Below are 18408 nucleotides of genomic sequence, written 5' to 3' on the forward strand. Positions count from 1 at the left end.
AAAATAAAATAATAAGAATTCATAAGAGCTCTTTACTAAAAATAAAAAGCTTTGTGGGCTGACAAATGTAATTACTTTACAGTAACATTAAATTTACATTCAGTGCTCAATATTTCGTCACTGGTTATAGTGCCTATCATTGTGTCTATTTACTTCAGATTGTTAGTGGATCCTTTCCTCTGTTGAATAGTAATTATTGCTTGCATATGAAAATAATTATTTAACTGAACAACTTTAGCTGCATCTTCTGAATTGCAAGAAGTTGTAAACTATTATTTTTGACATTTTTTGCAACAGTTGGTAATATAGAATGCAATAGTGGGAAGTTCTGCAAGAACATCAAGAATTTTTTTAGAAATGAGCAGGAATAGCAGGATCCATACATTAAGTATTAATTTTTCACAAGCATATAGTTCTATCTGCCATTATTTTAAAGCAAATAATAAAAAACAGACTAGAATTATTTTGCTTCCAGAATTATTTTGCTTTTTGTTGGCCAAAAGGAGCATCCACTGATAAGCTGTTTTGGTTTGGTTTTGTTTGGCTTAGTTTTTTTTTAATGGAGGTAGAATTCTTTGTGTGTTTGCCAGAGTATAATAGAAGTAGTATTAGGTAAGGTAATACTTCTCTAGTTCTCTCAGAACTGATTTGTAGAGCTGAAGATTTTGGGACACTGCCTAACATGTTAGAGTCTGTTTTGATTTAGAGAATTGCCTTTGCTATTTCAAAAAATATATAATATGAATCAAACAAATACAGGCAACAACAAGACTTCTTCCAAACTTGTGTTAAGATTTAAAACTTTATTTTGAATGTTTAGATCACCACAAACATGGAAACTAGTAGACACAAATGACTTCTTATTCAGTTTTGAAACAAAATATTTGCTAAAGAAATTGCAACAACACATTTTCATGACGAGAACATACCCTAATATTTCATATCTACATATAAAAGTCATGCATTTTAAAGATCTGTTTTGGCTAGATTGTGTTTTCTGGGTGCTAAAATTCACTGTAGAACTTACACGTTTTAAATATTTTGCATAAACATTTTAAACAGGCTATTATAGTCATACCACATTCCCAAATAAAACACAAAATGTAATAAAGCTGTACATTTTCTTCTTCTACCTTATTTTTTCCATATTAAAAAAAATAATTCGATTTGTAATAGCAAAACAAACATTTTAAACCAGCTCACACATATGCAAGATATGTAAAATCTAATAGTAGAAACAAGGATGGCAATGCAAGGGTATAAAATATGCTCTCTTTTGAGTCTGTGGTCCTTGAGTAATATTGCTTCTGTTCTGGCCTTGCTTTGATACATGCAAGTCCATGAAATACTTCATGGCTTATTACATAGCAGGTGAGGAGTCAGCTGGGAACTAAAGGAATATGGTCCTCAAGCCTAAACATTGGCAGGTACTTGTTTTATTTCCATCTTTGCTATACAATTATTCTATTCTTGCTATGAGGCACATTCAAAAAATAAAAGTCCAGGGCTAAATTTCAGCCTGTAATATCTTTGCAGTCAGTACATTTTAAGTAATTTAGATCCCCTATATTGTACTTCTGCAAGATAGTTTACTATGTAAATAATTCCTCCAGTTCAAGCAATAATGTTAAAAGGTTCTATATATAGTTTTTATTTTTCTCTTTGAGATTCTGTCATAATTCTATGCTGGCTGCTAAGGCATGTGCCACACATGATGACCTTTGGCACCGGCGTGTTAGCATCTGAGGGCTTTTGACCTCTGTATGTGACCCATTATGCCTTAACGTTGATAATTTTTCTGATTTTACAGCTTCATCCATGGAATCCATTGCTGTGATGTGTAGCATCATCAGCAATTTTTTTTTTAAAAGAGTAAATATATAAACATTTATAAAAGTCTTACTAAACATAGTGCTTTTAAGTGTTTTATATCCCTGATGTGGAAATATTTTTTGATCTATTGACAGACTATCAAGAAAGATGCACTTGGCTGTATAGGTCAAACCAGGCTTCTTTATGTGTTTCAGGAACTATTTAAGAATGTGAAGAGACAGTCTGACAAAACACAGAATGAGCACGGGACTGTGACTGTTTTTGTTCCTGGGTCTGTCACTATCCTGCTGGACGATCTATGTGCAGTTGTTTCCTCTCTCTGTGCCTCACTTTCACCACCTGAGAAGTTAAGGAAATGATGTCATTTTTGAAAAGTGCTCTGAGATTTATGGAGAAAGAGTGTTGTGTAAGAGCCTGGAATTTACTGTTAATGAAGAGCATTAATTTTTCCATGCTCTTTCCAGTTTTCACTTCTTAATGCAATAAAATAAACAGCAAAAAAAAAATTGTCTCTTTGAAATCAGTAGGAGTTTCACATTCAATTCTACAGGTGCCAGCACTTCTGACTGCATGACAGAAGTTGTGCTCCTCTCTAGACAGCACTAGTAGCAATTCTTTTGTATGCTATTACTCTACCTCTGAAATATCTGCACATTTGCTAGAAATGTGGAAGATAAGCAAGACAATAACTTCAAAAGGAACAAGGTAGCAAGTTTTAATGCAAACACTGCATTTGAACATCCCCTGGAAAATATTTATAATGCACTAGCATGCAGGCTAATAATATTAGTACTCGACTTAATTTTCCCATGTTTCTTGACATAAACATTTACTAAAAAATATGGTAGGCTCTTTTTATTGGTTCAAAGCAGTTCCTAAGGTACAAATTGAGACTTACACAATTTTAATGTGTCGTTTAAAAATTGTATGTGCTTATTTTATCATAGATGGCCTTTGTCATCACTAGGATACATACTTCAATCATTCATATTAGTTTTTTAAAAAGCTTTGGACAGAAATCCAGGAAAGCTCACAATTTTTTCTTCCCTTTCAAAGGTTTTGAGAAGAGCATTTTCCCCTGACAGGATGTTTAAATAATGTGTTTTCTATTCTGAACTTTGTATTGCATTATAACTCCATTCTGACTGCAGAATATTCCAGATCCTGCAATGCTCATCCCAAAAACCCCCATTTTAGAGACTCTTGTGGTCGCTAACTTCAGATATATATTTGGTTCTATAGTCACAGCAGTTCAAATCAGTAGTTTAAACGGCAAATATAAAATACTTCTGACAATATAAAGGCAATAGACCTCGTAGGGCATGAGCATAAACCCTTCTAACTGGAATATAGTAATGTAAAGAAGTATCAGTCAGCTAATATGATAATTTGTATATTATGCCAACCCCACTCCAAGGGTACCACCAGTTCAAAAGCATTGCATTCATTCACTAACCACACCATGTGTTCATCTAACTGGCAGCAGCATTAGAACTGAGTCTCTCCCACAGAGCCTTTCGTAGGCAACTACCCAGTCAGTTCTCCCTGGGGAAGCTTTCTGGTTTTATACGTACACCATTCCATCTGACATTCTCCACAAATAAACGTTTGTTCTTCTGAAATATATCCAGGCTAAAAACTCAGGTCGTCCTTGAAACAATGAGCCCAGAAAAGATGATCTCCAACTTACAGGACTTCGCTTTTCCATGATCTTCAGTTAAAACACTGCATCATACTAGAAAGAAGTATCATGCTGGGGGCATAGAGACAATATCTGTCCCTTTTCACTGCTATCCCCATGCTTCCTTTTACTGCGCAACAGTTCATTCATTCAGGCGATCCAAGACTGTCTTATGCACACTCTCCCACCGGTCAGTAATTAAAATGGCATACAATTTTTCATCCACAGCATTTTTTAAGGAAATGGTTAACACCACCAGCATGTATTTGTATGTTCTAGGTTTCTTTACTACCACTTCTTTGTTTTTCTTCTGATATTACCCATTGTTTTCTCTTGCAATTATATGCAAATGCAGGTAATATTAAGTTGTTTTCCAATCTTTCATATTATGTGAATGATGACAATTCTTTTTTGTAAATTACAAAATAAGGTATTCCAGGACATCTTTTGTTTTCTTCCTGATATGCTTTAATTGATTGTGAGACTACACATATTTTTATTTTTCCATTTTTTTCAAAGCAATTACAGTACCTTATTTCTTCAATTTCCAAGTATTTCTCTTAAAACAGATACTAATAAATAGGGTCTTGCATGGTTGTTTGCTGTCTATGGGTTTACATGCGTATTGTCAGATGAGACTTCACAGCTGATTCCTGACGATGCAATTTCACATCACCACACATTTTCCTTTCAGCTTCTCCTTCCTTTTCTGCTGCTTGCTTTTTTTGCCATCAATTTGCAAACTCACAGTCCTGCGTTTCTCCAGGTTTAGCAATTCTTGGAATAACTCTTTTACATTGTGGTTCGTCTTGGCAGAGGTCTCCATGAAGGCACATTTCCATTTCTTAGCCATGGCTTCTCCTTCACTGCTTTCTACCTCTCGATTTTGGTTCTCATCATTTTTGTTTCCCACCAGCATTATTGGAATGCTTTCTATGTCTCCTTTAATCTGACATATTTGCTCGTAGATTGGCTTGAGCTCCTCCAAGGACTGTCGGCTGGTGATAGAGTAAACCAAAATAAAAGCATGTCCTTTAGAAATAGAGAGACGCTGCATGGCTGGAAATTGATGGCTCCCTGTAGTGTCAGTTATCTGCAAAGTGCATATGCTCTTATCACAGCTGATCACCTGCCGATAGGTGTCTTCAATGGTAGGGATGTAGCTCTCTCTGAAAGTGCCCTTCACAAATCTCAAGACCAAAGAACTTTTTCCCACTCCCCCAGCTCCAAACACAACTACCCTATAATCGTTGCTTTGCTCAGGCATGTTTCTCTCTGTGCCACTTGCTCAGCTAGGGGGGAAAACCTAGGAGAGAAAACAACAAAAACAAAGAGAGAGACATTACTACAAGTGTGGAGTGCATGCCGTGATATCTTTCCCAGTAAGACAAATAAATGTAATGCACTTGCACTAATTTAATAAGTCTTGCAAGGGGTTACAGAATTATTTAATTCAGTTGTAAATTAGGGTTTGCAATCCAGTCTGGACTGGTGGCAAAATACCATCTTTGTTGCTTCATGGTCGATATTTAATTAACATTATGTGCTTCAGTATTCTTCCTACTGTACTAATATTAACATGACTAAAAAGTTGCATCTGGGAATTTCTCATGGCCTTGACTTGAACAAATTGTAGAAAGGGAATTATCTTTCTATATCTTAAATAGATCTAAAATAATAGTCAAAACTGATCACTGACATGTATGACAGTCAATTACTCTGAATATTCCAGCTTTTCAATAGCTAAGGAATTTATTCCCACTATGACTAGACTAAAGTTCTAAACGACAACTAAGATGTATTTGTGGATTATTCAGCAACAGCACTTATTGACCTTTGTTTTTAACTCCATGGGAGCACATGTCCCACTTTAGTGTGTTTTGCCACTGGCATTTCAGGTCAAAGAGTACATTTTGATAAACTCGGATTGTTCACATTCAGTCTGCCTCTTTATTCCAATATTTATCTTGAAGTCGATGATATTTGACACTAGACTAGCTATACTTATCAGAGAGGCTCTGCAGACATATTCATAACATTTTTAGTGGCTTGTATTGCTAAGGTTGGCAAGGGCATATGTCAAAGGTCACAAAATTCTGTGATTCCTGCAGTCAGTTGCCCTTGACAAAATCCATCTGTGTATAGTAGGACCACAAATATGGAAATAATTTTTAAATAAGAGAAATGGTAAAATATTCACATGTTTACAAGCTGTAGATGTTTTAGAATTCATTTAAATAAATTGAAGATTAATGTGTCCTCCCATCAGTAGCAGCTCAATGGGTACATAGCGTATCAGTATACATAGTCTTTGTATATTTAGTAAGATTTAAGCAAATAAACACTTTAAAAATGAACCCTAAAAATTAAAGAAAGCATAGGGTATTGTCACTCTTCAGACCAAACTGTTATATATAAGGGGTACATATGGAAAAAAATGCAAAATTTGCTGCATCTGTATTTGTTCTGAAGAAAATGGGCAGGCTTTATAGGGAATTTTGCCCGAGTGTCTTAATGGCACCAAGTGATTAAATTTTCCTGTTGTAATTTTGCTTGGGCAGCAATAAATCTAGAACAACCCAAAGAATTTCTTCCCTTTTGAAAGCAAGCCTTCAAGCTATTTCTTCAATGCAGCAGAAGGAGTCACTGCATTGCAGAGGGTGATTTTAAGTTACCTTTTACCTGTCTAGCAGCAAGACAATACTGATGGTTTAGAGGTGTGGATCTTAGTGGACTTCCCATGCCCTTATTCTTGTTGCAAGCTCATGCCAAATTTTCTGTTTCTGCATTTTAATGCAGATACTCATTATGCCAGTTAGGCTTAAGCTACAGCAATGCATGCTGCACTAATATCTTCAGTTTGTTGTTCAAGCATATCCTGATGTAGTTATCTTTCTTTTACAGGGCATCCTATAGTGTCCTAATTTTAATGTCTGAGTAAGCTGAAAACATCTGTCCTTACATAATTTGTTGGATGAAGGAGTTGTACTTCCTCATCTGCCATACCATAGGCAGAATAACCAGTGCAACTGGGGATGCTGATCCCGAGGCAAAGTGCAGAGCTGCCACAGCTCTGTCTACCCAGCCTGGCTTCAGGCAGAAGGCAGCTTCACCCCTTCAATCTCTCCTGTGCCACATTCACTGTCACTCTTAGAGGCTTGTATAAATATAGGAAAGATTGATAAATAAGAGTGCTCATCCTGAGGCACTGAAGCAAAATTGTTTTTCTGACAGCAGTATTGAAGGAATGGAAAGAAAAGGTAGCCTCAGAAAAAATGCTCATGTATGTGTTTATAGAAGATGCAAAACCCTCTGAGGAACAAATAAAATGAGTGAGCAGCTCATTATGTTAAAACGAAAGGAAAAAACATAGCTGGAAAAAAAAATGAGGAGAAGAAGCTAGCATAATGCTGTTCCACTGAGAATAAATCTGTATGTAAGAATTGCAGACATGCAAATTTGGAACAGTCTTAGAGCTTACAGTTGTGGATGTCTGCACAGAATGAGTTACCATAAGAATTATAGTTTAATAATTTCTTGTAAGTAAAAAGGCAAGAGAGCAATATCTGCAGATTCCACTTCAGAAGCAGCTTAAGCATGGCACAGTCATATTACACGTAGCCTAGGAGCTACAGCACTAGGAGAAAAAATGCACTATGAAAACTTTTACTAAGAAAATCAGTGAAATGTGGACTAGAAAAATACAATTTTAAAAGCTAGCTGACTGTACTCCTGCTGTATTACACTGTATACTCTAAAAATACTCAGAAATCTCCAAGAAAACTGACACATATAGTAGCCCAATAAATAGAACAAATTTAAGTGGGGCACTTAATGGTCTGAAGTATTAAGCATACAGAAAAGTTCTAAGACATCCTGAAATAGCATGGTAACAATCTTCAAAACATAGCAAGTTGTTGCAAAGATGGAGAGTGTAGTGAAAAAAAAAAGAGGTTATGTGGTTGCATTGTAGAACAAATTCACATTAGACAATAGGAAAACTTCACAGTGGTAAGAATAGCAGATCTAATGTGTAGGGAGATTTTGTAGATATTCTTCAGACATTGCCATAGTATCAAAGGATAATTCCAGATGGCAGAGACCTGAGTAGTTTCTGGTCCAGACTGCTTATCACAGCTGGGTCAGCCATGACACTGGAAAAGGTTGTCTATCCTGTACAGATGTGAAAATCCCCAATCTTTCCCACAGTCTCTCTGGGAAACAAACTCTGATGCAAAATTACCGTCAGGATGTTTTTTTCCCTCTTATTCCTAATCTAAGGTACTCAAGCCATACCTGTTGTCTCTCCTCCCAGCATCTACTGTTGTGAAGAGTGCAACTCCACCTTTTTGATGGCTTTTCTGTAGGTGTCGAGGGCTGTGCTTTGCTGTCCCTTGAACTTTGCCTTCCCCGGGCTGAGCTGGCCCTGGTCCCTGAGCCTGCAGGGCAGGACAGCGCCCAGCCCCGGACCCCTCGGTGCCCCACCTGCCCTTGCTGCAGTTTCTCGGCTGTTTCCCGGCTGGGGGTGCCCGAACCGGACAGGCGGCATTGCTGCTGTCCCGTGAGCGCTGGGCAGGGGGGATTGTCACCTGCCTCGGCCGGCTGGCCCTGCTCCTGTGCATACACACAGGCGCAGGGGGATTTGCTGCCGCCGGGCCACTGCCGAGCATCACTGCGACCATCACCAGGACCATGACCATGACCGAAGCACCAGGACCTTCTCTACAGAGACACTCCTCCCCAGCCAGGGTGACTGCAAAGGAGCAGTAACCCCAGTAAATGTTTGGTCTGTGAGTCCTGAAGATCCTCAGTTTTGCCAAAATAAAAAATTACAGATTTTTATACATTTTTCGTGCTCAGGAACTAAAAAAAAAAAAATACAACCCGTCCCCCCTCAAAAAAAAAGCTCACACAAGTCTTTATGATCACACACAGAAAGAATTCCCCATATGTTTATCTTTTTTTTTTGTGTTCTCTATGTGGATCTGCTCACGGAATCTCCTGCAGGGACAATCATTCTATATGAATGGTTGGACTTGCACACAAGTGTTCATTTGTTAATGGTTTTCATACCACCCTCTTGCCTTACTGATGTTTCTTTGTCTTAAAATGTGTTAACTGAAACACACAGGAGGACAAAATAAAGTATGGCATTATTTAATCAGCTTGTGACATTATGGCCAGTGAGGGTATGGAAAAATTAACTTTAAAGTCTGATTTTTCTGTACAAGATCATTTGTGATTCAGAAAACCAGTTTTTCAGAATCTGCACAGAAAAAAATATTTGCTTTTTACATGTTAGAATGGATTTATTCTGTAATGAAGCCTCATTTGCTGCCTTTTCTGCTTTCACAAACTGCAACAGTGAAAACCTATCTCTAAAGTGTCAGTTTATCAACACTACACTTATTTGAAAAGCCAAAGCAATTTTCATAACATACATTCATACATTCATATTTTCATAACATACAATTCATTTTGAATTGTCTGACTACAAAGGTCAGCAATGAGTCTCACAAAACAGTGAGTCTGTACCTCTGCTGACTTAGCTATGTTTCCTGCAGATACTTTGCCAGCACAAGGCTGGAGCTGCTCTAGTTCAGTTGCTGCAGGTGAGCTTGATGGCCTATTCACTGGGGCAACATATTTAACCACTGCCTCCAGTTCCAACTTAGCTACAGACCTTTATGTTAGTCTGCATGCTTTCCCTAGATATTTCTGATATGCCAGGTGAAAGAATTGAAATGTTTTTCTGACAGAAGGAAACAGTTCAAGGTCTGAGTAATTATGACATAAACTGACTTATTTAATTATATAGTGCATTTTATTATTAAAAATATGTATTTTAAATGTCTAAATAAAGTAACTCATGTTACAGATTATGCTCTTCATAGTTTAAACTCCTAACATTCATTGGCTGTTTAATTAATTACATGTGAGTATATTAGCATTTAAGAAATCATTTATACTGATCCTTTACTTAGCCACTGCACCTCCACAGCTCTCTGTAATCTTTAATTGGATTTTTTATAGCCTAACTTTTTTGTCAAATATACTTATGACTTGCCTGCCATGTGGATATTTAGGCTATACGGCATATGCAATAACAGCCAAAAGCTATAGGAAGCCTGAAAAATAACTTCTGAAAACTAATCTACTTGAGTACTCTTAGAGCAATATGAGATTAGAACTCGCAGCTGGTGAATTCTTTCAGTTTATGCTTGAAAATAAGCACAGAAAATAAATCAACCTATCTCCAATGTTTCCAGTCTTGGGTTTTGTTGCAAAAGATTTTCACCATGTTTTCATTGTTAGACTACCACAAAATGTCACAAATTGTAAGTTTAGTTGATTTTTTTTTTTTACTAGATTATATCTTTTAGTGTTGCATTCATTTTAAAAAACAGTGTGATGTTGCCTTCGCTTTCTGGAGTCAGAGGCTTTGATTACATCTTAACTGATCTAGTTTCTTTAGGTCTTATGATGTCCTACTGAGATGTCAGTCTGATATGAAATTCAGCAGTTGTCAGATGCTGTGTATTAATTTCCTGAATTTTTTTTTCCTCAAGTAAAACCATTTCATGTCAGTCATGTATTTTTTTTCTTTTTTTTTAAGCTCTAAGGCGATGTCTCTGTTTATATTGTCATTGTTATTGTGAAAAACCAATAAAGTACAGTTCAAAATCTTGCCTCAGTTTAAATTAACAGTCCATGAGGCTAACCAGGGATGACACCATGACACAAAGATATGAGGTGCAAGGTGAAGGATCTAGCTATAGATAAGATGGATTACAGCAGGACTGTAAGATCAATGTCCATTTCCCAACATCAAAGGTGAAAAATGTCACATTATTTATATGAAAGAGGAAAAGAGCTCTGCAAGGATCTTTTTCTTGTTGTGCATATAAAGAGACATTTCTCAGGAAGTATTTTCACCATATCTGCTAATGAATATGCACTTTAAGAATGGGGACTTTCCTACTTCCAGTGCCTTCATCTGTTAATATAAGACTTGCTTTTTCATTCTATTCCTTCACTTGTATTATTTGGTCTTATCAAGTCAAGGGTAAGTTGGACACATTTGGAGACCAAATGATAACTGTTAAAAAAACTTTTTGCTACAACATGAGGTTCTAATACCTAGGGAAAGAATTTTTTTATTCTAATATGAAACAAAATGTTCTTTGAAAGTCTGCTCTTTGATGATCAGCTAGTCTAAATCATGATTTTTTTTTCACTGCATAAATGCAGTAGCACTTTTTATTTATGTTGTTCTCAACAACAGTTGGAGAGAAAAGCATTTATAGCAATTCTTTTCAGCTATAGAAAGATGACCAGAGAGATTTCCTTAGAAAAATGGCATCTTCTTCACATAAAAAGTACTGTCAGAAACCTGCTGATTTTATCTGACACATTGTCCTTATTGTGAAATTTGCTTGATTATCTGAAAGTAAGGAATAAAATCAGACATTTTTATTATTCAATGTATTCATAGAAAGCAAAAATTCAAACTAAAAATTCAATTTGTTTAAACCAAAACAGATTTCATTTTAGAGTTAGGTTCTCTACAATGTTGAAAACATTTCAATTTGCATGGAAAATTAATAATTTAGAGTCCTTAAACTGAAATTAACATCACAAAGTCTTTCTGAGAGTTCCCTAAGAGGTTTTGCGGGTTTCCTTCAATATCCTGGCCTTACACAGAAGAGAAATAGAAAGGACAGGAGGCTTTCAGACAAATTTTTTGCATTTTTTTTCTGTATTTACATGAGACTATTGTCTTAAGAGCAGCTGTATGTAAAGGAGGTAGAAGCCAGCCTCTGTGCTGTCCTGTAGTCATCACACTTATGTTGAAAATCTCATTTCTACAAAAATGCCTTTTCAAAACTTGAAACCCTTGGTAAAAGAAAGAAATTATGAAACCCTTGGTAAAAGAAAGAAATCCCCCATGCACAGTTGTGACTGTATGAAAATCTTAACTTGTTCTTTGGCTAACATATGGCTAGCAGATGTTGTGGCAGAAATAGTTTTGCTAGGCAGGAAAGAACTGGAAAAAAGAAAGGGTAGAGACAAATAGACAATGTTTCCTGTACGAACAACAGATAGCATGGATTTTTGGAATTAGGCTTAACTAAAGTGGCATTGCTTGTTGAAGACAGCAGGACTGGTGGCAGAAGATTGAATGACGCAGTAGGATCTGTTGATTCCCTTCCCTGATGAGGGTTCATGTGAAGAAAATTAAGAAGGTGCTGGACCTGATCCAGCAAAGAGCTCTACACATAGGGACACACTGAAATTGTTTGCTCTGCTGTTGCCTGAGAGCTCTGTTACCCAGAACTAACTCTTTTGCAACAGATATGTACTAATGAACCATTACCGTAAAACAAGATTCAGCATCCTTGAACACAGTTACTGTGTGAAAAAAACAAAACCAAAACCAAACAAAAACAAAAACAAAAAAACCAAAAAACCTTACTTTCAATTAGCATCAGAAATATTATGCTAAATTTATCCAGGATGGACAGGTGAATACATTTACCACATTAAAAAAACCTTCACTTTTGTGCAGAACCAGAAATATTATTCTAAGATTACCCAGGGTGCATAGGTGTCCTATTGGTTGTTACTTCCTATTTAGTGGCTTGGTTAATCTTAAAATTTAAAAGGGAGAATTTCATGAGAGTTCCTGTCTAAATTCAGGCTTTGCTTTAGGCATGTCAGATACTTTCTTGATTTATCTACTTGAGTATTTTGGTTGACCAGTGTCTTAATCTCTAAGTGCTTATCATCAAAACTCAGAAACAAATTTCTCAGAAGACTTTCCATATGTGTAGTTAGGTAGTCATTAATGCACACATAGAAATAAAAATGTCAAAAAAACAGAATTCTATTTAGCTCCCTTTGGAAGTGCTTTTTTAAAAGTTTCTTTCCCCAAATTAATTAACTAAATACAGTAGTTTTTCCTCAGTTTTCAATTGATTTAACTTAATCAAGATACAACATCATATGTGTGCCTTTCAACAAGTAACACATAATGCCATTGGACAGAGCAGTATGATTAGAAACCAGAATTTGTCACACCTGCAAATGCAGGATCAGAGACTCAGTATGAATTTTCAGCCCCTCTGGTTTCTAATAGTAGAATCATTTTTGGTATTGAGCAATGGCTTTACATGTTTCGTGAACTTCTGCTTCTCCAGCTGTACACTCAAAAAAAAATAGGTTCTGACTTATGGATCTCAGTATTGTGAGATAAAAATCCCAGCGTTGACCAAAAGCTATTTCCGTATAAATATGTATATTTACACAGAAGAATTGTAAATTCATGGAAGACTATTTTCCATTCATCAGAGGAAACACTGAAGACTGGTGGCCATTTTGCCTTTTATTGTAGTTCTCAATTCCATAATGTTAATGTAATTTGAGACTACTTATGTAAATCTTCTATAGAAGCAAAATTATTAAAGGTTAAGTATCTTTTTATGACATAACTCCTGTCATTAATTTTCCTTGTCTGGCTTGGAAGGATAGCTAGATTGCTATCCTGACCACTGGAATATTTCTGATTTCATAACCAAATAATATTCCATTCAAAGCAATGGCTTAAACAGAACATTTTGCCACTAGCTTGTTGGCAAATAACTTGGGAACAGGTTAATGCAGTGGGTTTCAGGACCCAAAATGATCCCTGATAATTAATTAAACAATGTAATACAGTCGTTCATATGTTTCCAGACCCTACTAAGCAGCCTGTTCTTCTACTGAAATTCTTCTGCAAATCCGAATATTTTGAAAACTAACAATTAAATTATAACTGTGGACTACAATATAGTAATACCACCTTTCTGATTGTCTATAAATGTTCAGCACTCCAACTGGCACTACTTTCAATTCTGAAATAAGATAAGTAGGTTTAGCCTTAAGAGAATTTTTTTCTAGATGCATGTTTCTTTTCCTTGTAGTATTAAAAAATTTTATAAAAACTATATTTTGAAGATAAAAACATACTGAGTAACACACTATAAGCTTTACGTGTACACACTGGGAAAGTGGTAATGTTATTTATTTGGGTTAACTGCAATATTTTAGTTACTGATAGTAGCTAATATTTGATTATTTAAACAATTAACTCTTTCAGAAGAGATAAAATTTGTCAGCTAAATTTTCAGGGAAGAATATAAAAAATAAACAAGTAAAAATAAAAGAAGGGCAAGTGTTCTTTTCTTAGCTTCAGATTAATTATAAGAACTACTGGGCATTTTGGGAAGGAAACAACAAAATCCAGTCCAGGAATGGATTTGCTCTTTTCATATGGTTTCTTTAATATATACATATTTTGAATGAGGAAACTGAAAGGCTGACATAGCTTCAGTTTTGAGAATCCTTTTCAGATTCAGCTAAAACCAATTTCATTATCTGCAGTCAGGCTGATGCTGACTGGATTTTCCTGCCATAGCATATTGTAGACGTGCATAGCCAGAGACACTACTTTTAATCTCAGATAGAGAAAATCAACATTCAACTTAAAGTTATTTCATCAATAGGAGGTGCTCCTGACCTCAGTGTGAGTCAAAAGTGCATTTGTGACAGACTTGACACACACTTTTCCACATTTTCTTGTCTTTCCTTGATACCCATCTCAAGAATTATTCTTTTATCAATACTTTGTGATTGAAAACTAATCAATATTTCTTTTCTCAACAAGGTAAATGAGAATATTTTCTGCTTCAATTAGTATGTACATCTGCATAGACACTCAGGTGGTCTTTTCCACTGCTCTTCCAGCAGTAAGGTAAGATAATTTAATGCATGTTTAAATTTTGATGTCACAATAAAAATGCAGTCAAAAGTAACTGTTTGATACTTGGAAACGTCTGTATTTAAAGTTAAAATCCCAAATGGAAAAGAAAATGTCTAGAAATATTTTCTCTTGGATATTGGTCATTTTGGATATTGGTCATTTAAAAAGGAAATTTATATTACTAATATCCATGTTTACAAAATTGCCATTTTTTCTTCCTCTATTTAATATTGATTGTTGCTCAATTATTCATGGTAATCTAAAATATTAAGGGAAAATTAATAAAAATTTGGAATCAGTCTCGATACCAAACAAAATGTCCCACAGTGAATACTGTTTCAGCTTACATGTACAAATGTCCTGATACTCGAACTAAGTTTGGGAGAGGGCATATTCAAATGCAGCTCATTATGTATTACAGAAGAATTACTGAGCAACACTGTGAATTGAATGCAATCAATGTAGAAAATAAAACCATTAAAAAAAAAAAAAGAAAAAATATAAGTTTATAACCTGAATAATGAGAGAAAAAGGGAATACGAATGAAATTGGATGCAGTCTTTCTGTAGGAGCATCTTTGAACCAGAATATTATTTATTGCACATTTATTTAAAAATCTAGTTTTGGGAGCAATAGCACATACTCTGTCACAATGAAAGTCCAAGTCTGATTTTTCACACATGATGCTGGGATCTCTACATGGGCAGCTGTGTTGGTTAGCACAAAAGAAATCCAGAAAACAAAGTTATCAGGTTATCCTCAAAGGAAACTAGAAACAGTGCTAATAACGACTTCAGGACAGCAGTATCAGTTCATGTACAGCCCACTATTTTTATTGGCACTACAGAGACTGCAATGCTGGTGTAATATAATCATGACCACTTGGCCAGAAGGAGCTTCTGAACTCCAATCAACTTCCTAAGAGCCCTGGTCTGCACTGTGAGAAAGTGATATTACTCAGCCTGAGGTTCATCAGTGCCTGTGAGTCTGCTGGTGTAAACAATAGTGCAGCACAGAGCAGAAATATGCTTTCATCTGACTGATGCGAGATACCTGGAAAACTGTATTTCCGAAGATCTTCACTCGCTTGCAAAGGGATTCCTTAGTGCAGGCAACTTCCAGAGAAAAGTAAAAATGGTATTCAGTACTGGAAGAGACTTTCTGGATTATCAGATTCAGTGCTTTGCCTTTGCAGGCAACCATTTCACATAATCCCTTCCATCAAGTTACAACTAAAAGGTATTTAAAAGGTTTTCTATGTATTACTTCAACTAGAATGTAATTTAAGAACCTTGCTGCTCTAATGGTTTGAAATCTTCCAGCCTAAGTGCATTCACAGCTCATTTATACCAATTCATTCTCCTCTCTTACCAGGAATAAGGATAAATAGCTGCACATCACACTCATTCCTCCATATCCATGGGACCATTGATTTGTAGCTGTGTGGTTGAACTTGTTCCATGTTTGTACAGTTCTTCATGCAAGAGCCTTAGATTTGCTGCATGTGGTGTGAGAGAAAGCATGAAGCCTGGAGGAATATCACATTTCATAGCTCCAGAACAATGGCACAAAACCCATTCTGCATGAATTGGGTACTACTGCATTTATTGAGGACAGACTGGCCCCAGAGAGCAGCTCCTGAGCATAACTGAAGTCCATTAGTGAGAAAAGTAAAAAAGGGAATGGGAGGGGGGCAAGCCAAGATAGCCCTGTAAAAGCCAGAGTTAAATATGTTGAGACCTGCAAGCATTCTAGATAATGGTAAACTGTAAATCTTGGCGAAGATACAACAGCAGTCAGTTTCATCAGCCTTGTCTGCCCCAAAAGGAGTGGGGTGTACATAGCTGTATGCAGCCTACACAACTGTATGTGTGTGCATTTATAAACAGGCATATATGAGTCCTCTCACTAGGTACTCATGAGAGAACAGGACATTCAGAAAATTCTTTAAGATTAAAATGCATCCAATTTTGTTGCTCCTTTCTGTGTTCACCCTTCTGTGTCCAAGTGGTGCAGCATACAGACCATCCCACATTTCATGGGGAAGATAGAAAGGGATAAAGTGTTATCAAATCTGATTCAGCAGCTCTCAGGCACTTGAGAATGGTCTTTCATGATTTATATTCTTTCATTCAGTTGGAAGAGGGACAATCTACTGGGAAAAAAATCCTGCCTGTCAGTGGGATGCTGCAAAGTTGTATCCGTCTTGGAGAAAGAAACACCTTGTGTTATTTTATTCAGACCCCACATTTTTATATTCTTCTATCAGTTAAGTTGAAATGTAGCTTTCATTTCAAAGAAACAAAAAATTAATCTCTCCTTAAGCCACTGCAGTGGCAGTTCTATAAACTAGGGCAAAATTCAGCACATTGGGTTTTAATGAAAGTCAGCTTGAAAAAAAGGTCATTACTAGCATCCCAGCACACAGAAAAATGATAATTAACTGGCCAGTGTGTCTATGACCAGCATCTGACTTCCTTGCTAGCCTCAGTTTACAGCATGCCATGTTCTCTACATAAGATATTAGCTTAGAGCATATCTTGCAGTTGTAACTCAGGCAAAACTCTACCGACTTCAGAGGAAATTCTGGCCGAGTGAGCATTGTGGATTTTGGCTGAAGAAAAGGAAGACCTCGAAATTCCACGCAAAGCTTTGCCTATTGTGCAAGATAGTGTAGAAAAACAATGGAAAGAAATTTACCTGTGTAGGAACAGAAAGCTTCAAACGCTCTTCAGTTTCTGTCTGTCATTGCACCAGCTCTTCTCCCTCTCTGCCCTGGGCTCCCTCCACCAGAAAGGAGCCCCTCTCTGAACCGGGGGGCTGCGGCTCCGCCGCCCGCAGCTTCCCTCCCCCGGCGCCCGGGGCTGGCTGCTGCCCGTCCTCCCTCCCGCCTGCCCCGGTACCTGGGTCCTGGGTAATGCTCCTGCTGGCTGGATCGCAGCCTCCCTCCTTCTGCTTTTACGGGCGCACTGACTCCAGCCTCTGCTGGCGCTGCTGCCTAAATGGCGACTGCAAAGCTCATCTAGGCTTTTAACTGCCACCTACTGAATAATTGTGGAATATATGTATGTGTGGGCATATGTACACAAAAGCTGTAATGTTCTGCTTCTCTCAACCAATGTAGTAGATTTTTACAATTAGTCTCTAAAGCCTCGGCGCACGCTCTAGTTTATCATTTAAAGCTGTAGATTACATTAACCTGAGCTCACAATTCTCTATTTCTTTCAGTTCTGAAACAGAGAACAAGCCTGTCTCTTTAAGTTAAAAAAGCTTACAAAACCTTTGGTGAGGCTAATCCCCAGGGCAAAAAACAGCATAGCCCTATTCAGATCAATGGAGCTGTGCTGATTTTTATTACTTGGAAATTTAATCCCTTAGGTCTCATATTTATTCACAAAAAACCCGAACCTCCCCCCCCCCCCCAAAAAAAAAACAGAAACAAAAAACAAAACCAAAACCCAAACCAGTAGAAAGAAAAACGTGCCTTTAAAATAGCTTTTGTCCACAATAGCACCTCAGAATTTCACTCATCTGAAACAAATCAGATTTTTTTATTTCCTGACAGCACCATCAGGATAAAACAGGACTGCTGAGATTTATAGACAAAGATAAATTAAGAGGTTTTCTCCACTTTTAATGGTGTAGAGGCTTATTTGTGGGGCTTTTGTTTGTTTGTTTGCTTGGGGCTTTTTTGTTAGTTTGGTTTTGGTATTTTGGGTTTTGGAGTGTTTTGTTGGGTTTTCTTTTGATTGCTTTGTTTTTTTGGTTGGTCTTTTTTATTTTTTTGGTGGAAAAATCCAAATGCAAAATCCAGTGTCTCCTTCAGATGTTTATTTTTAAAGCAGCTTCTAACACTTTTCTTTCTAGGCTAAAAGTGAGGTCCACTGAAGGTCTTTGAACTGTCACTGCAGAAAGGAAGCATTAGTACAGGGTCTCTCTATGAATCTGGGTGAATCCCCAGGGAAGGTGCATGGACCCCTCAATCTGCTCAGCTGGTTAGAGTATGGTGCTTTAAACACCAGGACTGTGGGTTCAATCCCACAACAAGTATGTTAGGAGTTGGACTTGGGGATCCTTGTGGATCAGAATACTG

The 18408-nt window shown here is 36.8% G+C and overlaps 1 protein-coding gene across 3 annotated transcripts; it reads right to left on the reverse strand.

Annotated features, from left to right (window-relative positions):
• Positions 1-783: 783 nt before the first annotated feature.
• Positions 784-17330, reverse strand: DIRAS2 (DIRAS family GTPase 2). 3 transcript variants are annotated; one of them, XM_036403414.2, is made up of 2 exons: positions 17219-17330; positions 784-4820 (listed from the first exon to the last, which is right to left on the reverse strand). In XM_036403414.2, exon 2 carries the CDS (start codon positions 4779-4781, stop codon positions 4182-4184), a length of 600 nt encoding a protein of 199 aa, XP_036259307.1. In that variant the 5' UTR covers positions 4782-4820; positions 17219-17330; the 3' UTR covers positions 784-4181. The 3 variants fall into 3 exon arrangements, with proteins under 3 accessions (XP_036259307.1, XP_036259308.1, XP_036259309.1); XM_036403415.1 differs by lacking the exon at positions 17219-17330 and adding an exon at positions 17016-17200; XM_036403416.2 differs by lacking the exon at positions 17219-17330 and adding an exon at positions 15369-15392.
• Positions 17331-18408: the final 1078 nt, after the last annotated feature.

Source organism: Molothrus ater, chromosome Z (genome assembly GCF_012460135.2).
Source record: "Molothrus ater isolate BHLD 08-10-18 breed brown headed cowbird chromosome Z, BPBGC_Mater_1.1, whole genome shotgun sequence".
NCBI classification, from domain to species: Eukaryota; Metazoa; Chordata; class Aves; order Passeriformes; family Icteridae; genus Molothrus; species Molothrus ater.